Source organism: Pipistrellus kuhlii, unplaced genomic scaffold (genome assembly GCF_014108245.1).
Source record: "Pipistrellus kuhlii isolate mPipKuh1 unplaced genomic scaffold, mPipKuh1.p scaffold_m20_p_30, whole genome shotgun sequence".
NCBI lineage: Eukaryota > Metazoa > Chordata > Mammalia > Chiroptera > Vespertilionidae > Pipistrellus > Pipistrellus kuhlii.
The window spans coordinates 5,063,886-5,086,918 of record NW_023425530.1 but is presented as its reverse complement, the minus strand read 5'-3'; the positions used below and the strand labels follow the sequence as shown (position 1 = coordinate 5,086,918).

The 23,033-nt window shown below is 48.6% G+C and overlaps 1 protein-coding gene across 1 annotated transcript; it reads right to left on the bottom strand.

Annotated features, from left to right (window-relative positions):
• Nucleotides 1–1,901: 1,901 nt before the first annotated feature.
• On the bottom strand, nucleotides 1,902–17,298 carry CUNH19orf38 (chromosome unknown C19orf38 homolog). Its single transcript, XM_036459469.2, has 7 exons — nucleotides 17,045–17,298; nucleotides 14,801–15,106; nucleotides 12,697–12,786; nucleotides 10,739–10,766; nucleotides 9,995–10,038; nucleotides 8,817–8,854; nucleotides 1,902–2,539 (listed from the first exon to the last, which is right to left on the bottom strand). The coding sequence occupies exons 1-7, from the start codon at nucleotides 17,073–17,075 to the stop codon at nucleotides 2,390–2,392; spliced, it is 687 nt and encodes a 228-aa protein (XP_036315362.1). The 5' UTR covers nucleotides 17,076–17,298; the 3' UTR covers nucleotides 1,902–2,389.
• Between the last annotated feature and the right edge of the window lie 5,735 nt (nucleotides 17,299–23,033).

Below are 23,033 nucleotides of genomic sequence, written 5' to 3'. Positions count from 1 at the left end.
ATTCTCTCTCATCGATGTTTCTAACTCTCTATCCCTCTCTCTTCCTCTGTGAAAAATCAATAAAATATATTTTAAAAAAGAATGAGTTGCCTATAAAGTGACTTTAAAAAAAAAGAGATTTCAGAAGCATAATTTGGCACGTGGGCAGCTGGTAATCATTGGTCCTGGCACCCACAAAAAAAAAGATGAGAGAGAATCATTGATGTGCTGCCGCCTGCAAGTCCCCTATTGGGGATAGAGCCTGCAGCCCTGGCATGTGCCCTTGACTGGAATTGAACCCAGGACCCTTTAGTCCGCAGGCCAATGCTTTCTCCACTGAGCCAAACTGGCTAGGGCTGGGCCTCACTTTTTGAGGCATGTGGCACTTGGGGCACACCCCGGGTTGTGGCCCCATTCCCTCAGTCCACTGGTCTGCAAAAGCAGCTTTAAGTGGGAGTCACCCTCTACAAGCATGTCAAACTGGTGGCCTGCAGGCCACATGCAGCCCACAAGGAATATTTTTGTGGCCCAGCCAACAAAATGGTATGCAAGAAATGTTTTCATAAAAATTTTGTAACTTAACTTTTACAATATCCTGTTACACGTCATTATTAATAACGAACCACAACGTTCGCTAATGGCTGATTACTATAATCGTGTTGCATTCATTTCCCTTACACGCCTTACCGCACAGGGGCGCCATTTCTCTCCACTAATACCTGCAGCGAATATTTTAGCAGCCGATTGCCACGTCATTAGTCTTGTACTGACTTGTTTGGTGTGCGCAACAGGAAATGTTTCACTTTCAGAGAACAAGAAAAATAGGTTTATTTGTGTTACGCTTATTAATTTGTGCAGTTATTTAGTGTCTGGTAAGTTAAGGCTCAAGAAAAATATTTTTGTATTAAAATATTATTTTATGTTAACGATGACTCATTTATTTCAGCCCTTTGTATTCAGCATGTCTCTATCGAAATAAACCTACGTTTCTATGAAAATGGAAGCTTTTGCTTCCACAGAAACTTAAAAACTTGTTTAGGCCCATGTTAGCCTTGGAGTTTGACGTGCTTGCTCTACACCCGACCTCTACCCTCTCCGGCAACATTCAAGCGTTCCTTCTCTCTTCCCCGTCATCTCCATTTCAGTCCCACGGTGCCCCCTCCTCATGCTCAGAGCTTCACTGTCTCCTCCCCCCAATAAAATTCTTGGCCCTCTCCCTCTGGACCCTTCCATTAGCCCCTACTTTGACTTCCCTCAGTGACGGCTGGCTGGTGAGTCTAGCTGAACATGGCGAAGTGCGCCTTTTCACACACACACACACACACACACACTACATACCACACACACAACACACACAACACACACACACATATACCACACATGCACAACACACACAACACACACACACATATACCACACACACACAACACACACACAACACACACACACATATACCACACACACATATACCACACACACAACACACCACACACACAACACACACACACACACATACACCACACCACACACCACACACACACACCACACACACATCTTCCTTTCAAGTCCCTCCCTCACACTGTTCCAGGGCTGCTTTTGGGGGGACCCAAAGAGTTTTGTGGCCACTTATCATCCTCCCCAGCTCCCACCCTTCCCTGGACCTTGTCATGTACCCTTCATTCTCCTCAATATTCCTCTGCCCCGTCCCCGCATCATTCCACCTCCTCTACCCACCAACACCTCGACCTTAGCAGAGATTCTCTGAGGCAGTGTCCCCCCCTCCCCCCCGCACCGTCCTGGGCCTCCCCAGGAACACCCTTGTCTGCATGCAGTAGAGGGGTACTCCCCACACACACCAGGCGTCCAGTGATCGGTCCCAGAAGTCCAGGCTTGAAGAATGACACTCCACAGAGGTCTTGGGCACAGCTCAACGTGTGCTATAATGAATAACTTAGGCATACCAGCAAGGCAGACACTCAAAACACACCCCCAGGTGCCCTGTGCTCCCCAAGCCCAGTTGGGCTGTGCACGTCGGGTGTGGCGAGGGAAGAGGAAACAGGAGGGGTGTGCGGAGAGCTCCGGCCTCGTAGGCCCAGCTGGGGACCAGACGGGATCGTAACCACTTCTCCGGTGGCTGAGAAGCTGAGATTCCAAAGACAGACTTCCTGCTTCCCGCCCAGCCTCCCAGCCGGTGCCTGCTCCCCCTCTTCTCCTCCGGCTCCTCTGCGAGGAAGGTCCCAAGGCCAGGCATCCCTCTTGTCTCTGTTCAATTCCCTGAGAAAGCAGCAGCGAGAGCCCCCGAAGTAGCTGGAGGGACCGCGGGCCCCACCCAGCCCCACCAGCTTCAGTGAGAATACTGAGCGGAGGGTGGAGTGTATGGTCAGAGAGACGAGGGTCCCGATTCTCAGCCTCACGGGCAGGCCCGGAAGGTGCTGAATTCAGGGGGTTCCGGTGAGGATGACGTGGAGGTGGGCCTCTTCCGGGGCCTGGAGTTTTCATAGGTTGCGGCAGACCCTGAGCAAGCATCCAGGCTGGCTGCGTCTCCTTCGGAAGTCATTTTCTTGGTCCGTGGAAGAGAAATAGGACGGGGTGATTTGGGGGTTCAGGGTTTCCCCATTCTGAGTCTGAGACTCCACACGTCCACCAGGTCTCATCTCACCCACACACACCCACATGCGCCATGGCTTCAGGGCCCCGATTCGCCTGCTGTCCTCCTGCCGTCCTTTCTGCTGGTAGGGAACCAAGCATCCTGGGGCCAGATCCCAGCTCCAGTACTTCCTAGAGGTGTGACCTCAGTGGAGGACCTAAGTCCTCTGAGCTCAGTTTCCCCTTTTGTACAACAGGAAGAGTACTAATACCCCCTCCAAGGGTTGCCATGAAGAAGCATAAAGGAATTAAAGCACCTGGCACATCACATTGTAAGTACTAAGTAGTAAGTGAACAAAGCTATTGCTATTATTCCTCTCTTTCCATTCTGGGCTTCCTCAAACGTCTACCCTCTCCTCTGCCCTGCAGGCTCCTGCTCCAAATGCCAGCCAAGGAGAGATGAACCAGCCGAAACCGGTTTGGCTCAGTGGATAGAGTGTCGGCCTGCGGACTGAAAGGTCCCGGGTTCGATTCTGGTCAAAGGTTGTGCATCCCCAGGGGGGGGGGGTGCAGGAGGCAGCTTATCAATGTTTCTCTCCCATCAATGTTTCTAACTCTCTACCCCTCTCTTCCTCTCTGTAAAAAATCAATAAAATAGCCAGGACCGGTTTGGCTCAATGGATAGAGCGTCGGCTTGGGGACTGAAAGGTCTCGGGTTCGATTCCGGTCAAGGGGATGTACCTTGGTTGCGGGCATATCCCCAGTAGGGGGTGTGCAAGAGGCAGCTGATTGATGACTCTCTCTCATCGATGTTTCTGACTCTCTATCTCTCTCCCTTCCTCTCTGTACAAAATCAATAAAATATATATATATTTTTTTTAAATCAATAAAATAGCCAAAACTGGTTTGGCTCAATGGATAGAGCGTCGGCTTGGGGATTGAAGGGTCCCAGGTTCGATTCCGGTCAAGGGCATGTACCTTAGTTGCAGGCATATCCCCAGTAGGGGGTGTGCAAGAGGCAGCTGATGGATGACTCTCTCACATCAATGTTTCTATTTTTAAAAAATATATTTTATTGATTTTCCACAGAGAGGAAGGGAGAGAGATAGAGACCCAGAAACGTCGATGAGAGAGAAACATCTACCAGCTGCCTCCTGCATACCCCCCACCGGGGATGTGCCCACAACCAAGGTACATGCCCTTGACCGGAATCGAACCTGGGACCTTTCAGTCCACAGACCGACGCTCTACCACTGAGCCAAACCGGTTTCGGCCCATCGATGTTCCTAGCCCTCTATCTCTCTCCCTTCCTCTCTGTACAAAATCAATAAAATATATATATATTTTTAAATCAATAAAATATATATTTAGAAAAAGAAGAAGAGATGAACGTGAAGCCTGGCAGAGTGAGGTCCTCCCTAGCTGGGTGACCCCAGTAAAGCACACAACCAGCTTCAGTCTCTTTGTTTGTAAAAAAAAAAAAAAAAAGAAAGAAAAAAAAAGAAAAGAAAGAAAGAAAGAAAGTAAATTGCACTTTATAGGGTGTTACAAAGTAAATATCAAGATTCTCCGTGTAGTAACACAGTACAAGCAAGCTAAGAGACCTGTCAGCTGCTTCATTTTCATTTCAGCCAACAGCACGGCTTTCTAACACGCTTCAAAAAGAATGTGGAATTGAAAGCAGGGACGCAGACACTTGCACACCCATGTGCATGTGCTCATGGTAGCATTATTCACAATAGCCAAAAGGGGGAAGCAACTCAAGTGTCTGTCAGTGGGAGACTGGGTAAACAAACTGGTACACACACACACAATGGAGGGAAATCCTGACATGCTACAACATGAGTGAGCCTTGAAAACATTATGCTAAGGGAAAGAAGCCAGACACAAAGGGGTGAACTTTGTATAGACACACTTCTACATAAAATGTCCAAAAAAAGGGCAAATCTACATGCGCTGGCCGGTGTAGCTCTGTTGCTTGAATGTTGTTCCATGCACCACAAGACTGATGGTTCAAATCCTGGTCAGGCAGGGCACATGCCAGGACAGGCTCGATGGGGGGCACGAAGGAGGCAGTGGGTTGCTGTTTCTCTCTCACATTGCCCCCCCCCCTCTCTCCCTCTCCCTTCCTCTCTGTCTAAAACAAACAAAGGCAAGTCTACAGAAACAGAAAGTAGAATGGTGTTGGCACAGGGCTGGGTGGTTGCCAATACTGAGGAGTTACTGTAGTGGGAACAGAGTTTCAGTTTTCCAGGAGAAGTCTATAAATGAAAGATGGTGATGTTTGCACAACAGTGTACATGTACTTAATGCCACAGACTGCACTGCTTAAAAATGGTTACAATGCACCCTGTCGGTTTTGCTCAGTGGATAGAGTGTCGCCCTGCGGACTGAGGGGTCCCAGGTTCGATTCCAGTCAAGGGCATGTACCTTGGTTGCAGGCACATCCCTAGTGGGGGGCATGCAGGAGGCAGCTGATCCATGTTTCTAGCTCATCGATGTTTCTAAGTCTCTGTCCCTCTCCCTTCCTCTCTGTAAAAAATCAATATATATTATATATATATAAATATATATATATTTTTTAATGGTTACAATGGGATCCCAGCTGGATAGCTCTGTTGGTTAGAGTATCAACCTGATACACCAAGGTTGTGAGTTTACCCCAGTCAGGGCACATAAAAAATTAAACAACCAATGCCATAAATAAGTGGAACAACTCAATGTTTCTCTCTCTTTAAAATCAATAAAATGGTTAAAAATGGTTAAAAGGTACATTTTATTACGTATATTTTACTACAATTTGGAAAAAAATAAACTAGGAAAGATCACTAGAATTTACTATTAAGGAAAAGAAGCACTATACATAACAATGTAGATGTCATGCTATCATTTCTGTTTAAAGGAGTGAGGATAATTCTGGCCAGTATGGATTGGTTGGGCATCATCCCAAACACCAAAAGTCTGCCTGTTCAACTCTGGTCAGAGAACATGCCTGGGTTGCAGGAGGCAGCTGGTCCATATTTTGCTCTCTCACTCTATCCCTTTCCCTTCCTCTTTCTCTAAAAAATAAAAAAATAAATAAAATAAAATAAAATAAAAATAAATCAATAAAAAATCTTTACAATAAAAGGATAAGGATATAGATTTGCTATTGTAACCTTTGCTTGCATTTTGCAAGAAGCTCCTAACAGTAGTTACTTCTATGTCTGTAGAGAGAGAGAGAGACCAGTGGGATGAGAAGGGTTAAGTGATGGAAAAAAAACACGACTATATGTATAATTTTGACATATGGGTGTGTTTTATATTCAAAACTTTTAATTAAAAATATAGCAATGAATACGTATATAGTCACCACGGCTGAGATATTGAGAAAGAAGTTGTTTCTATGTTGCCCATAGTTTCATTTTAAATGTCATTTTTGTTGTTGTTATTAATCCACACCCAAGGATTTTTTTTTCTTTGACTATTAGAGAGAGTGGAAGGGAGGGGGAAAGACACACAGAGAGAAACATCAATGGGAGACACGCTGATTGGTTGCCTTCCTCACACATCCTGACCTGGGCAGGGCTGAGGATCGAGCCTGCAACAGAGGTCTGAGGTACGTGCCCTTGACCGGAATCAAACCCAGGACCCTTCAGTCCCAGGGCTGATGCTCTGTCTGCTGAGCCAAACCAATAGGGCTGAATGTCTTTCTAAAAGGAAAATCAATGGATAGAGCATCGGCTTGGGGACTGAAGGGCATGTACCATGGTTGCGGGCCCATCCCCAGTGGGTGTGTGTGTGTGTGTGTGTGTGTGCAAGAGGCGGCTGGTGGATGTTTCTAACTCTCTATCCCTCCTCCTTCCTCTCTGTAAAAAAATCAATAAAATATGTATATTTTTTAAAAAGGTTGTGGGTTTGATTCCCAGTCAGGCAGATAGGAAGGGCAACTTTCTCATATCAATGTTTTTTTCTCTCTTCCTTCCTCTCTCTCTAAAATCCATAAACATATCCTTGGACCCCCGGATTAACAAACAAAAAACCAGGGCCATGTTTCCCATCTGCTGAATCTACCTGACCTGCATCTGTTTGCTTCTTCCACCTCTGCTGCCCACACACCAGACCAGACCACTTTGAGTGCCAGTCCGTTCACACCTCTGAGTCTATCTGTCGTCCCCACAGCCTAAGAGCACCTGAATCTGGTTACGTCCCTTCTCTGCTCTCAAACCTTCATGGCTCCCATCCCACTTGAAGTAAAAGTCAAAGTTCTCCACATGGCCCTTCAGCTCCTCACTCTCCTCTTCCCAGCTACATGTGCTGGGCCAAGAAGGCGTCCTGAGCCTGGATCAACCTCCCGCAGCTACGTCCTGCTCATCTCTGAGATGCCTTGGGTTCCCTCTGTAAGTGAGAAGGGAGTTTCCTGGTCACTCCCCCACATGGCATCGTCTGTCTGCCCCAACAGAATTAAGAAACTCTGAGGGAGCTGGCTGGTGTGGCTCAGTGGTTGAACGTTGACCTATGAACCAGGAGGTCATGCTTTGATTCGCGGTCGGGGGACATGCCTGGGTTGTGGGCTCCATCACTGGTAGGGGGTGTGCAGGAGTCAGCTTATCAACGGTTCTTTCTCATCATTAATATTTCTATCTCTCTCTCTCTCCTTCTCCCTTCCTCTCGGGAAAATACACACACACACACACACACACATACCCACATACACACACACACACCCCACACACACACACAAACCTTCCATAAAAACAAAAAACAAACACACACACACACACCCATACACACACACACACACACACACACACCACACACACAAACCTTCCATAAAAACAAACACACACACACACACAAGAAGCTCTGATGGAGAGAGGGCCAAATTCTGTCTTATCCAGATGCCCAGGAAGGGTGTGGTGACCAATCCAATACTCTCACCCCTTCCCACCCCAGTCCCCATCTGAGTGCTTCAAGCAGGGGAGTCTGCCCCAGGTGCCCTGACAGCAGTCCCACAGTGTCTACTTGTCCAAATGGGACATCGGAGGCCACCTCAAGTGGGACCACCTTCACCTCAGACCTGTATCCTCTCTGTACGAAGAGGAGCAGCTGAACATTTTCTTTATCTATGGTGTCCATGGCCCAGCCTTCTCTAACTTAAAGAAGAAAAAGGAATCCTATCTAATACAAGAGTAATATGCAAATTGACCATCACTCCAACACACAAGATAACTGCCCCATGTGGTCAAAGATCCTGCCCCCATGTGGACACATGATGGATGCCACAAGATGGCCAGCAAGGGAGGGCAGTTGGGGGTGACCAGGCCGGCAGAGGAGGGAAGTTGGGGGTGAACGGGCCTGCAGGGGAGAGCAGTAAGGGGAGACCAAGCCTGCAGGAGAGAGCAGTTAGGGGCAAACAGACTGTCAGGGGAGCAGTTAGGCATCAATCGGGCTGGCAGGGGAGTGGTTAGGGAGTGATCAAGCTGGCAGGCAGGTGAGCAGTTGGGAGCCAGCAGTCCTGGATTGTGAGAGGGATGTCCAACTGCCCGTTTAGGCCCTACCTTGGTAGGATTGTGCCTAAACGGGCAGTTGGACATCTCTCAAGAAGTCCCAGATTGGAGAGGGTGAAAGCTGGGTTGAGGGACAACCCTTCCCCCTCCCTCCCCCGCACAAATTTTGTGTACCGGGCCTCTAGTAAAGTATAAACACCAAAGCCACCCCAAGTCGGAGTTGTGCAGAGGGGTTCAAATCCCAGCTCTGACATGTATGATCTAGGGGAGCCACACCCCTTGATGAGGAGGGCTGTGTGTAGTGAGACCCTCCTTCCTAAGAGGGAACATGTACAACAGGAACATTTAAGCTGAAGTTCCAGAAACTAAGCACAAAGTAGGCTGTTCTGTATATCAGGAGGGGGCTACAGTGTGCATCAAATTGTTACAAGGCTCCATGATCCCCCAAAAGCCACCAGGTCCCCCTGAGTCCCCTCTGGCACCATTCTAAGAGGTCGACCCAACTGAATGCAAAAACCGTGCTGACCCAAGAGCAAGCAGCACCTGCAGGGGCCTGCCATTGCCACACAATGGCCTGGCTGTGGCCACCTTCCACCCCCGGGATGTCTCAGATACAGCTCTCAGCTCACGAACAAACCCCTGCTCGGTGATTCTGGGCTTTCCCCCAAGCTCCGAAACCACAGGTCAACCCAGCCTGGTGGCGGCCCCTGCCTTCCTGGCATTGGGACAGTAAGCCAGGGACCAAGACATGAGACGACTTACCGTTGAGATAGCAAACAGGGAATTATCGAAGGACATGTCTGAAAAAGAAAGCGAGAGGGAAATCAAAACTGGGGCCAGTTTCAATTCCTTATTCACCCACTTCCCCCAAGGCCACACACCCAACGTAGAGCCTGAGAAGAGAGAGGGGTGCGATCCGTCTCAGGGCATCCTCTTTGCTCCCTTCCAGCCCATCCCACGGGGTGAGCCATTCGCTGTTGCAAATTGTATCACGGCCCTCTTCTGCTCCCAGCCTCCTTCAGCAGCCTCTCACTACCCTCGGACAAATGGGTTCCTGGTCTCAACTCCGGCTTTGGGGGGGAGGGTCCTCTCAGCTCCTCCACTGCCCCAGGTCCTCCCAGAAGCACCTGCTTCAGGTCTCTGCTCAAATAGCACTTCTTTGGGGGGCAGCCCTCCTAGCCCCCACAGATCTGGGCCAACATCAGCTGTTCCCCGCTCTGGAATGTGAGCTTGTGGCAGAGACCACCTCTGTCTTGGCCATTGAGAGAGCCTCATAGACCTCAGTACACAGTAGGTACTCAACAAATGCATGAGACGTTGAAAAAAGTACAAGAATGGAGTGTCTCCCTTTGGGGGCCCCTTCCTGAGCATCACGCACACAGACTGGCTACCCCTCGCCCCCTGGTGGGAGCCGGCAGAACGACACGTCTGGACCACAGTGGGAGCTCCATTTGAGGACAGTGACAGATGCCATGAAAGCACCAGGGTGCTCCAGTGGAAAGACAGACGCAGTGCGTCCCTCGTGGAGCTGACAGTGCAGCAGTGGAGGCAGATATTACATACCCAACAGGCAAGATTACTTGAACGTGTTTCTACTAAGGGGCAAGAAGAATGACAGGGTGCCTGTTGGGATCATGCAAGTAGAAAGCACAGAACCTGACTAGAAAAATCAAGGAAGGCTTCGTGGAGGAGGTGACCTTCAGACTGAGATCAGAGTACTCTAGGCATGAAAGGCCCAAGCACAGGGCAAGGAGAGCAGGGGAGAGGTGAAACACGGGGTGGAGGGGAGCAGGAAAGGGGAGAGAGTGTATTCTTGCCCCAAGGGAAGTGGTCAGCCCCCAAAGAGGCTCCGTAGTGAGTAGTGAGGCCCATAGAGTTTTGAGGCCGTGAGCCTTGCCTGGGAGAGGGGGTCGGGACAGGATCAAGGAGGAAGCACAAACCTGTGGTGGTGAAGCTACCCTGGGCCCAGCAGGAGTCCCGCTCTCTGCAAAGGGATTGGGAAGACAGTGATGCCATCTGCGGCCGGAGGCTTATTTCCGGGCCCCAGACTTGACCTTAGTTCCCCACCCATCCTGAATCCTCGCTTTTGAAAATTCTCTTGTAGGAGCCCCACAGGCCGGATGAAGTCAGGATTCCATCCCAGGGCTTCTGCTAGCTCTCTGCCGCCCGTCGCAGAAGGGAGAAACGAAGGCCCGGACTAGATGGAACATCCTGATGCCCAGGGACGAGGGCATCGAGTTGGGCACTGCACAGCCCCAGGGGCATGCCACTCGCCTGCTCCCACTGTGGGTTTCTAGGGTGATTAGAACATTTTTGGCAGCTGGCAGGCAAAAGATGCAAGGAAGGCTCAGCCACTGGCTCCCTGTGCCTCAGTCTCCTGGTCTGTAAAATGGGGCTATTTATAGTGCCTGCTTCCACGCCCGCCCTGAGGCTGACAGGAGCTCCAGCTTCAGTCTCCTAGCTCTTAGCCCAGTGCCCTGCACACCTGTTCCGGTGAAGCAGCCCTCCCATCATTCGATGCCGTTTGCATGGAGCCCACACAGCCAGGGAGTGCCCTTCTGTTCCGAGAACCTGGTCAGTTCTTAGAGTCCCTGACACCCACCAGCAACTCATGCCCTGGGACTGAATATTTCTTTCTCCCAACTTCCCCCCCTCCCCGCAAGGGTCTCCAGGGATGGTCTCACCTTTTCTTCTGCATTTTTTTTACTTTAACTGGGGAACAAAAAATAAACAAGCATTTGTTAGATTTGGGTCCTGGGTGCATCCTGGTTGCAAGTTTCTGAAAGCTAAAAAGCCCAAAGCCCCCCTCAGACATGCGCCTTCTTCTCCCCTGGCAAATTTGCCACTCAACAGGAGAACTACTGCAAACATTCATTTTCCCCAAGTACGTGAGCAATGTGTGTTGGTAAAAACTTCAAAAGAAGTACAAGCATGTTAAATTATTTGTTTTGTTTTAGAAAGGAGAGAGAGCAAGCGAGAGGGGCTGCCTCCCGCACACACCCAACCAGGGATCAAACCCACAACCTAGGCCTGTGCCCGGACCGGAACGGAACTCCCTCTTCTGGTGCACGCGACAACGCTCCGACCAACTGACCAACCCCAAGCAGACATTCAGCTTTTGGCTAAATAACCCCTGGTGATCATGTATGGCCCACACAAAAGATGGCCCTAAAATGGGTGGCTACATCCTCAATTTCCTCATTATATAGATATTAAATGAGAAGAGGAAACAATTTCAATTGGACATCACTGTCTCAAGACATCTGAAAAACAGCAGGTATTAAAATTTTGTCTGTCTGGCCCTAGCCGGTTTGGCTCAGTGGATAGAGCATCAGCCTGTGGACTGAAGGGTCCAGAGTTTGATTCCAGTCAATGGCACGTACCTTGGTTGCTGCCTCCTCCCCTGGCCAGAGCCCTCCTCCCAAATGGTGCAAAAGGCCACCAATTGATGTGATTCTCTCACATCAATATTTTGCTATTTTTCCCTCTCTTTTCCACTCTCTCTAAAAATCAATGGGAAAATATTCTCAGGTGAGGATTAAAATAAATAAATAAATACCTTATAATTAAAAAAAAAAAAAGGTTGTCTGGCCCTGGCCTGGTGGCTCAGTTGGTTGGAATGTTGTCCCATACACCAAAAGGTTGTGGGTTCAACTCCCCATTAGGGCACATACCTAAGTTTTGGGTTTGATCCCCAGGTAAGGCACATATGGGAGGTGGCTGATTGACCTACTGATGTTTCTTCCTCTTTCTCTCGTCCTTCTCTCTCTACCTAAAGTCAATAAAAACATTTCCTTCAGCCCGGCTGGTGTAGCTCAACAGTTGAGCTTCCACTCAGGAACCAAGAAGTCATTGGTTTGATTCCTGGTCAGGGCACATGCCGCAGGCGCAATCCCCTGTTGGGGATGTGCAGGAGGAAGCCAGTCAATGATATTTCTCTCTTGTGGATGTTTCTGTCTCTATCCCTCTCCTGTCCTCTCTCTTAAAAAAAAAATCAATAACAACATACATTGAGTGGCCAGATTATGATTTCTGAATGCATAGATAATCTGGCCACTCAGTGTATATCCTATATAATAAAAGGTAATATGCAAATTGTCCCCTTGACCAGGAGTTCGACCAGCAGGCAGGCTGTCCAACCGCCAATGTCCCCTCCCCTGGCCAGGCTGGCCGGACCCCACCAGTGCACGAATTCATGCACCGAGCCTCTAAAATATATACATACACTGGGTGGCCAGATTATTATGCATTCAGAGATCATAATAATCTGGCCACTCAGTGTATTTTTAAAAAACATATCTTCGGGCAAGAATTTTTTAAAAAAAATTAATTTCAGTAGATACCAGGGGTTGGATGGAGGGGGGTGGGGAATTAATGCTTAATAGGGACCAAGTTTCAGTCTGAGAAGATGAAAGAATCCTGGAGCCCAGGCGGGCTGACTCAGTTAGAGCCTCATCCTGTGCACCAAAAGGTTGCGGGTTCAATTCCCAGTCAGGACACATACCTGGGTTGCATGCGGGATCAAATGTATGGGGGAGGCGACAGATTGACCCATCCATGTTTCTCTTTTTTTCTCTCTCTCCCTTTCTCTCTCTAAATCAATGAACATATCCTCTGGTGAGCTTTCTCTGACTGCTGTTACCTTTCCTGATCACCACAGCAGCCGTCACCAGCCCAGCGAGGAGGAGGGCTCCAGCCAGGCTCAGGGAGAGTGCCAGGATCCAAGTGGGTACTAGAGGGAAATGGGAAAAGAGAGAGTGGGCAGGTCATGGAGTTGGGGAGGCACAGGGAGGAAAGAGGACAGCTGTCATCTCGGGAGAGCTAGCGTTTCCCTCTGACCCTCCAACTATGTGGCTTGAGTGTAACTGGACACTAGGGACCCAGCAAACCTTACACCTAGCCAATGAGAATGGATTCTGAGACTGGATAGGCCTCTGCTGGGAAGAGAAGTTTACTCCTCTACCCACTATGACAGAACTGGGAGGCTATGCATCTGGAGCTGCTGGGTAGAATTTTGCTGCCTGAGAATAAGACACAGAAGAAAGCTGAACTGAGAGGTGGCAGATGATTCCTGATACCTTTGGGCACCTGGATTCAGCCACCCCTGAAGTCAGCCCTGTGATCTGGCTTCAGTTCAGCGAATCAATACATCCCTCTTTGTTGTCGAAGCCAGTGTGAGACAAGTTTTCAGTTACTTGCAGCCTGAAGATTCAGTTACTTGCAGCCTGATTTCAGCATGGGGGCCAGGGGATCAAGGGACAAATCCTCGCCCCGGCCATGTGTGCACCACGAGGCCTACGCAGAGGTCAGCCACAGGAGCTGAAACCCCCGCTCCAGGGTTTTGTCCGCAAAGGATTTGGCTGCCCCTCCCTGGAGACAGAGGGGGTCTGTCAGGGGAACCTGGAGCGGATGCCCTGACCCCAGGGGAGGGGAGGAGCTAAGCCAGGAGGGTGAAGGAGAAATGCGCACTTGGCGTTCTCACAGTGTTAGCCTGTTCATTCATTCCCCCAGGGGTTTGCGGGGCGGGGGGCGGTGAGGTTTGTCACCCCCCCACTCTGAGACCACAGGACCAAGGTAGGAGAAGGGGCCCTCTGATAGTAGAGCTTGTGACCGGGAAGGACATAGAGGCTGTTCTGTCATCACCGTGTGTGAGCCTCTGCTAGCAACCACGTTCTATTTGCAGCTGGAAAGTTCTGATGGATGCTGACACAGAGGCTCCGCCTGAGGCTCCTCCCTTCCCTCCTCCCTCCTACCCTCCTTGATCCAGAGTCCACACCCACACCCTTGAAAGGATCAGCAGCCCTCCCAAACTTCTGTCCCACTCACCCAGAAAGCCAGTCCTTCCTGCAGCCACAAGGCCCTACAAGATCCTTTCTGCTACCTTCCTGCCCTCGCTCGCCTCTCCCACTTTCCTCCTTGCTCATGAGGCGTCAGTCAAGGGTGCCTCCATGTTGCTCAAACACACCAGGTACACTCCGGCCTCAGGACCTTTGCACATCCTGCTCCTTCTACCTGGAACCTTCTTGCCCGAGACATTCCTGTGGCTGGCTCCCTATCATTCAGGTCTGTCCTCAAACATCCCTCCTCAGAGAAGTGTTCCCTGACCACTGTCCTCTGTATTTAAAATGGCATCCTTTAGCTCTAGCTGGTTTGGCTCAGAGGGCAGAGTGTCGGCCTGAGGACTGAGGGTCCTCGGTTTGAGTCCAGTTAAAGGACATGCCCGGGGCTGCGGGCTCAGTCTCCAGTAGGGGGCGTGCAGGAGGCAGCCGATTCTCTCTCATCATGGATGTTTCTATCGCTCCCTCTCCCTTCCTCTCTGAAATCAAGACAAATGTATTTAGAAAAATAAAATGACGCCCTTTACCAGGCTGTATTTCATTCTTGCATTTTACTTGCCCCCACTGGCAGATGGAATACTTCTTAGACTGCACGTTCAGGGTCTAAGATGTTCCTGGGCCAGCAGGGGCGGGCACAGCAGAGCATGCACATGTAATGCCTGGGCTTCGGAGACCAGGGGTGTCCCAGCTCTGCTGCCTGCTCGCTATGTGACTTGGGCAAGTCCCTGCATCTCTTGTGCCTTGGTTTCCTTATCTGCAAAATGGGGAGAATCGCTATACCCACGGCACGGGCTGACGGTGAGGCTTAAGCAAGGAAAAGGGAGTAAATCCTGGCAAGTTGGAAGCCTGGCTCGTCCTCGGTGGTGGGAAAGTGGAGCCCGGCAGTGAGGGCTGGCGGAAGGGCCGTACCTGGGAAGGACACGTGCACAGGTTCGCTGAGGTCGGACAGCTGCGGCTGCCGGTGCTCGCCCACCACGCCGTACTGGCATTGGAACATGCCCCCTGCAGCCTCCCAGCCGCCGCTCAGGTTGAAGGTGACCCTGAGCTGGTCCGCAGGGGCCTGCAGGAGCTGGACCACCTTCTCCCCTTGATACAGCGTGAAGTTGGCCCCTGCGAAGCCCCAGGGGGCCGCGCATTCGATGTAGAGGGGGTCCTCTTGACTGCTGGGGTGTGGGGGCACCAGCAGGATGGAGGGCGCTGGTATCGCCATGGAGCCTACAGTGCAGAAAAGGGAGGTTGGGGAACCGGTGATCAGAGCAGGGGCCAGCCTGGCTGTGTGGCTCAGGGCGAGTGGCTCTGGCTCTCTGGACCTTGTTCCTCCCTCCCCCACCTGATCACAGTTCTATTGTTCACTTGTCAAACACTAGTACACAGCTGGTAATTTGAAAGGGGAAATACAATTAACAGAAGTTCTTATTATACACGTAGCATGGAAGACACATCTTTACTTTTACACATTCTAGAAGACATTCAAATCAAGATAGATTCAAACAGGTTGATAAATGTCTGTGGGCCTTGCCCGAGCCGGCTTGGCTCAGTGGATAGAGCATTGGCCTGTGGACTGAAGGGTCCCAGGTTCAATTCCGGCCACGGGCACATGCCCAGGTTGTGAGCTTGATCCCCAGTAAGGGGGTGTACAGGAGGCAGCCAATGAATGATTCTCTCTCATCATTGATGTTTCTTTTTTTAAAAATATATCTTATTGATTTTTTAGAGAGGAAGAGAGAGGGATAGAGTTAGAAACATCGATAAGACAGAATCATCTATCAGCTGCCTCTTGCACACACCCTACTGGGGGATGTGCCCGCAACCAAGGTACATGCCCTTGACCGGAATCGAACCAGGGATCTTTCAGTCCGCAGGCTGACGCTCTATCCACTGAACCAAACTGGTTTTGGCATTGTTGATGTTTCTATCTCTCTGTCTCCCTCTCTCTTCCTCTCTGATATCAATAAAAAAATAAATAAAATGTCTGTGGGCCTTGATTTTTATGTACAACTGGAGGCTGGTCATCCCCAATCTACTTGGGGAATCAAGTGCCTTGTACATGGTCAGGGGTCACTGCGTTTGAGTCGTTTTTTAAATGATAGCAGTAGTTATTACACAGCAATGCAATTTACATTCTCATTACTTCAATCAACAATACTGACTATGCACCAGGACCTGCTTTAGGTACTGAGGACAGAGCAGTGAATGAGACAGACAGACAGACATGCCTGCCTCAGGGAGCTGAGGTTCTCAAGGGGATGAGAAATGCTGCGCAGCACACGAGAGTGACGAGAAGGCTGCAGCCGCTGGGGTGGCCACGGAGGGCTTCCCTGAAGAAGCGGCACAGGAAGAGCCGAGGCCGTGGTTGGCAAACCACGGCTCTAGAGCCACATGCGGCTCTTTGGCCCCTTGAGTGTGGCCCTTCCACAAAATACCAGTCTATTTTTAAGAAGTGGCATTAGAAGAAGTTTGAGTTTAAAAAATTTGGCTCTCCAAAGAAACTTCAGTCGTTGTACTGCTGATATTTGGCTCTGTGGACTAATGAGTTTGCCGACCTCTGAGCTGAGAGAAAGCATTCAGGCAGAGGAACAGCATGGGCAGAGCCTGGGAGGCTGGGAGCGGGGTGGGCTGGCTAGAGGGCACGGGGGACAGGGAGAGCAGGAGGAGGGAGGACTGAGAGGTCCTAGCTTGCTTCCCAGGCTGTGGGGAGGAAGAAAGATTTCGGGGTTCAGTTTCCTACAGGAGGGACCAGTGTCTCCCCACCTGCCCCCAGGCTCCTGCGCACACTGTGGCTCTGGCTTAGGTGAGGGCTGCACAAGCCTTCCTTCCGTGGTCCCCCCGCAGACCTGCTGCTGGGGCCCAGGCGGTGGGAGCCTCAGAGGCCAACGGGGCTGAGTCATGGGGCGTGGGCATCGCTCTGCTCTCCTCAGCGGGGTGGCATTTCTGATAACCGCTTTGTGGGGATCACGAGGAGCCCAGAGAAAGAAAGCCAGGCTCCTGGGCCATGTCCCAGGCTCTGGGGCAAATCTGTCAGGAGGCCTCAGCCTCCTCCTGCACCTGGGGAGGGCAGCCCCAGGTACAGGTTCCTGCCCCGGAGCAGAGGTCAGGGGGGCAGGCATGGGGAGTGCCTCGGGGGCGGGGGGAGTGCAGGGGTGTCAGGCTCACCAGCTGCCAAGAGCAGGACAATCCAGGGCATTGCTCCTCCAGTGACCGGCCAGGCACTCTGGCTGAGGCCAGGGTGACCCACGGCTCACCACAGCTTCTTCAGCGCGGCCGGAGCCGGGAAAGAAGAAGCGGGGCTGCTTCTAGCCGAGTTATTTCCTCACTGGCAGGAAGTTGCATATATACTTGAGTTACTCAAAGAGGCTTTCTCCTCTCCCTCCCCCCCCCCCCCCTTCCATGGATGCACATCAGACCTGGCACCTCTCGGAGCCTCGGTGGCCATCGTTCTGCAGATGGGAGGGACGGACACCTGAGATGGTCAGGATGCATTTCTTTTTTCTGCCCCCGAGAGGACTCCTGGGCATGAGGAAGGGTAAGGACTGTGGGCTGTTAGGGAAATCCATGCCCAAGACATACACCACAGCCCGGCCAGCGCCAGAGGTGATGTACGTGTGAGATGGAGGGAGGGGAGGGCTTGGCCTCTGTGACTTCAGACAAGGCATAGTTCTCCTTTGAAGCCTTATCTTTTCTTTTTTTAAATAATATATTTTATTGATTTTTTACAGAGAGGAAGGGAGAGAGATAGAGAGCTAGAAACATCGATGAGAGAGAAACATTGACCAGCTGCCTCTTGCACACCCGCTACCGAGGATGTGCCCGCAACCAAGGTACATGCCCTTGACCGGAATTGAACCTGGGACCTTTCAGTCCACAGGCCAAGGCTCTATCCATTGAGCCAAACCGGTTTCGGCATGAAGCCTTATCTTGTTGCTCTGTAGAATTCGGCTCCGAAGAGCAGACAGAAATCCAAAGAACTCATGATACGAAGCAAAGGGAAGCCACAGACAAGAAAAGCTTTAGGAGCTTCCCAAGCCCGGTGAAACACGCGCTCCAGAATTGAGGCAATGGTATGCTTTGCAGAAGAAATTGCCTTCCAGCTCCAGCTCAGAAACTTGCAAAGATTTGTTTGACAAGTAGGCTTGCTTTGCTCTCTAAACATTTCTGTTCACATTAAGTGGGTCCACCTGGAGGTTTACACTCAGGAAGGACATAAACATGTGTACACCAAACACCAAAAAGGACCACTAGACTTTTCTTTGGACACACAACCCTCATTCCAACATCAGGACCTTTGTGCATAATTCTATCACTCTGGTCAAATCCCACTTCTTCGGGTCTCAGCTTAAAGATCACTTCTGTGAAACCCATCCAGAGCCCTCTGGACTTAGAAAAACCCCTTTGCTGAATTCTCCCAGAGTGCCTTGTAATTTCATTTTATTGCAATTAGTATGTTGCTAGCTGCTTCCAAGGAATCTATCCATTTCATCTGAATTGTAGAACTTAGTAGTATAAACTGTTAATGTTTTCTCGTTATCCTTTTTAAAAATATATTTATTTTATTGATTTTTTACAGAGAGGAAGGGAGAGGGACAGAGAGTTAGAAACATCGATGAGAGAGAATCATCAATCAGCTGCCTCTTGAACACCCCCCACTAGGAATGTGCCCGCAACCAGTGTACATGCCCTTGACCGAAATCGAACCTGGGACCTTTCAGTCTGTAGGCCGATGCTCTATCCACTGAGCCAAACCGGTTTCGGCTCTCATTATCCTTTTAATGTCTCTAGGGTCTGTGGTGATGTCCCATTGGCAACATAATTTGTGTGGGGTTTTTCCCTTGATTAGTCTTGCTAGAAATTAACGTTTTATTAATCTTTTCAAAGTACTTTTTACATTGTTACTTTTCTCTAATTTCTGTTTTCTATTTCTTTGATTTTTGGTCTTATCTTTACCTTTTCTTTCTTCTATTTACCTTGTGTCTAATCATCTCTGCTTTTATTAGCTTCTTAAGATGGAAACTTAGATCATTTATTTTTTCAGCATTTATATTAACCTTCACCCAAGGATATGTTTTTATCGATTTGAAAGAGACAAACATTGATGAGTTGCCTCCCATATACGCCCAGACCGGGGACTGAACCGAAAACCTAGGTTTGTGTCCTGACCAGGAATCTAACCCCCAACCTTTTGGTGTACAGAATGACATTCCAATCAACTGAGCAGCCTGACCAGGGCAGATCATTGATTTAAAACCTTTATCTTCTAATATAAGCATTTAAAGCTATACATTTCTCTCTATGCACTGCTTTGCTACATCTCACACATTTTAATATATTGTGATTTATTATCATTGTTAGAAATAATATATTTTTTCCCTGTGAAGTTTTTCTATGAACCATAGTTTATTTAGGTATTCCTTAATTTATAAGTATTTGGGCTTTTAAAATAACTTACTATTGCTGAAACTGGTTTGGCTCAGCGGATATAGCATCAGCCAGTGGACTGAAAGGTCCCAGGTTCGATTCTGGTTGCAGGCACATCCCCAATAGGGGGTGTGCAAGAGGCAGCTGATCGATGTTTCTCTCTCATTGATGTTTCTAACTCTCTATCCCTCTCTCTTTTTCTCTGTAAAAAAATCAATAAAATATATTTTTAAAAATGTTTAAAAAATAACTTACTATTGTGATCTTTAATTTAATTCCTTTTTGGCCAGATAATATACTCCATATAATTTCAATCCTCTGAAATTTATTAATTTTTTAGAATAAATTTTAATGATTTCAGAGAAGAAGAGAGAGGGAGAGAGAGATAGAAACACCAATGATGAGAGAGAATCATTGATCGGCTGCCTCCTGCAAACCCTCGACTGGCGATCAAGCCCGCAATCCAGGCATGTGCCCTTGGCTGGAATCTACCGTGGGACCCTTTGGTCCCCAGGCTGACACTTAATAGCCGAGTCAAACCAGCTAGGGCGAAATTTATTAATTTTTAATGGTCCAGCATATCTTGCTCCACATTCTATTGGCCCTTAAAATATATAAACAATACTCTGCAGTTGATATATCCTGTAAATGTCAATTAGATTAGGTCAAGATGGTTCACAGAACATGCTTGAATTTACTGAATTCATCCAGTTCTCTTCCTCCAGAGGTGCAGGGAGAGAGTCCTTGTTGTCTGCTAAGCCTACCACAGTGCTTAGCATACAGTGACCCATAAATATTTGACTGTCTGGCCTGAAAGCCAAAACATATTCATTCGGTCTATTTTTGTGGCTCTATCCTGTGTGTACAGAAGAGTTAGGAGATTCTTGGCTTGGACGTATAAGAGACAGAATTGAGATTTCTCCCAGATACCTGACTCCAAAGGTCTTGAGAAGGGGGGGAGGGCATGCTAGGTGGAGGGAACAACATGTGGGAAGGAACTTGAATATAAGGACTTCATCCTGGGAGCATTTAACATGGTGCAGAAATCTACAACCTGGGATTGAGTTCAGAAAAAGAGCAACACATGCCGGTACTGGTCACCTGTCACACAGCTGTTGTACTTAAGAGGCACCACTGGGGAGTCACAGACAGGATGAAGAGAAATCAACAAAGAATGGCGACTCCTGAGGTCAGGAGCTGTTACCAGCTCAGATCTGAAATTGCTGGGAGGAAGTGAGCCTGAAATTTGAAGAGAGCTGGACTTGCAGGCTTTGGTAGAGAGATACAGACCAACAAGGTGGGAGCCAGGAGATATATATGAAGGCTTTCCTCCGCCCCAGGCTTCAGATCTCCTGCCAGGGCCAAACTCAAGAAGCCAGGTTGATCCAGTGGATAGAGATCAGCCTTCCAGGGTACAGAGCGGTGTAGGGAAAGGCGAAGAACAGCTCTGGTGGGGCGGGGCACAAAGACTGCCCAGCACATTCTTAGAATCTCTTGGTTATAATTTCAGGGGATCCTTGGTCTCCAGAAACCAGTCTGCCAACTCCCCATGGTTGTAAGGACCTCAGGCTAAGATTCTAGGCCAGCACTACAAAGGGAAGAGGGCCCCTACATGATGTGGCTTGCTCTGACTGCTTCCATCTCTTCTCTGGTTACTCCTCTCATCCCATCACCTCCTTTCTGCCTCTTGAACCCCGAGTGCTTTCCCCCTGACGTGGGGCATTGTTCTGTTTGTCTCCTCCTGTCCCTTCTACTTCCCGTCTGGGGTTCAATGCTACCTCCTCAGGGAAGCCCTCCCTGACTCCACCCAGGCTAAATGGGCCATACCACCGACAACCTAGCATTTACTTCTTAGCACCTATGACTACCTAAAATCATCTTAGTGGAGCGACAGTAGGATGACAACTCCACAAGGATATGGACAATTTGCTTTTGTTGTTTATTTTTGCCGTTATCTCTGATAAGGGCTTTTTAAAAATTTATTGTCTAAAGTTTTAGGTATGTCTCCTTTTTCTCCGCTTGATCCCCTCCCCCAGCCACTCCCACCCAATCAATCCCCACCACCCCAGTGTCTGTGTCCATTGGTTATGCTAATATGCATGCATACAAGTCCTTTGGTTGCTCTCTAACCCACTCCCTCCCCTGCCATTTGTCTCTGGATCTAGTCTTGTTCATCAAATTATGTTGATCATATTCCACATAAGAGTGAGATCATGTGGTATTTATCTTTCTCCATCTGGCTTATTTCGATTAGCATATTGCTCTCCAGTTCCATCCATGCTGTTGCAAATGGTAAAAGTTCCTTCTTTTTTATAGCGGCATAGTATTCCACTGTATAGATGTACCACAGTTTTCCACTCATCTGTTGATGGGTACTTAGGTTGCTTCCAAATCTTAGCTATTGTAAATTGTGCTGCTATAAACATAGGGGTGTATATATATCCTTTCTGATTAGTGTTTCTGGTTTCTTGGGATATAGTCCTAGAAGTGGGATTACTGGGTCAAATGGGAGTTGTATTTTTAACTTTTTGAGGAAAATCCATACTGTTCTCCACTGTGGCTGCACCAGTCTGCATTCCCACCAGCAGTGCACGAGGGTTCCTTTTTCTCCACATTCTTGCCAGCACTTAATTTGTTGATGCTAGCCATTTTGACAGGTGTGAGATGGTATCTTATTGTTGTTTTGATTTGCATCCCTCGGATGATTAGTGACTTTGAGCATGTTTTCATATGTCTCTCGGCCTTTTGTATGTCCTCTTTTTAAAAAAATATATATTCTATTGACTTTTAAAAATATATATATTTTGATTTTTTATAGAGAAGAAGGGAGAGGGAGAGTTAGAAACATCGATGAGAGAGAAACATCGACCAGCTGCCTCTTGCACACCCCCTATTAGGGATGTGCCTGCAACCAAGGTACATCCCCTTGACCAGAATCGAATCTGGGACCTTTCAGTCCGCAGATCGATGGCCTACCACTGAGCCAAACTGGTTTTGGCTCTATTGACTTTTTAGAGAGGAAGAGAGAGGGCTAGAGAGTTAGAAACATCAATGAGAGAAACATCGATCAGCTGCCTCCTGTACACCCCTCACTGGGGATGTGCCCACAACCAAGATACATGCCCTTGACGGGAATCAAACCTGGGACCTTAACAATCCACAGGCTGACACTCTATCCAAAACTGAGCCAAACCAGTTTAAGCTGTACGTCCTCTTTTGAAAAGTGTCTATTTAGGTCCTTTGCCCATTTTTTGATTGGATCGTTTATCTTCCTTTTGTTAAGATGTATGAATTCTCTGTAAATTTTGGAGATTAAACCCTTATCTGAAATAACATTGGCAAATATGTTCTCCCGTGCACTAGGCTTTCTTGTTTTGTTGATGGTTTCTTTTACTGTGTAGAAGCTTTTTGTTTTGATATAGTCCTATTTATTTTCTCCCGTTTCCATTGCCCTAGGAGCTGTCTGTAAAGATATTGCTACAACATATGTCTGCTATTTTGCAATCTATGTAGTCATGTAAGAATTTTATGGTTTCCCGTCTTACATTTAAGTCCTTTAGCCATTTTGAGTTTGTTTTTGTGTATGGTGTAAGTTGCTGATCTAGTTCCACTTTTTTGCATGTATCTGACCAAATTTCCCAGCATCATTGATTGAAGAGACTGTTTGACTCCATTGTATGCTCTTGACAGTTTCTGTTTTATTCACAGCCACAGACTCTCAGTAAATACT

Excerpts from the sequence above, each read along its gene's own strand:
- CUNH19orf38 (XM_036459469.2), bottom strand. The coding sequence starts at position 17,075 with ATGCCCTGGATTGTCCTGCTCTTGGCAGCTG. Across the intron at positions 10,039-10,738 it reads AAAAAAATGCAGAAGAAAAG|AGAGCGGGACTCCTGCTGGG; the intron begins GTGAGACCATCC and ends ATCCCTTTGCAG. Across the intron at positions 2,540-8,816 it reads CCCTGTTTGCTATCTCAACG|AAAATGACTTCCGAAGGAGA; the intron begins GTAAGTCGTCTC and ends CCACGGACCAAG.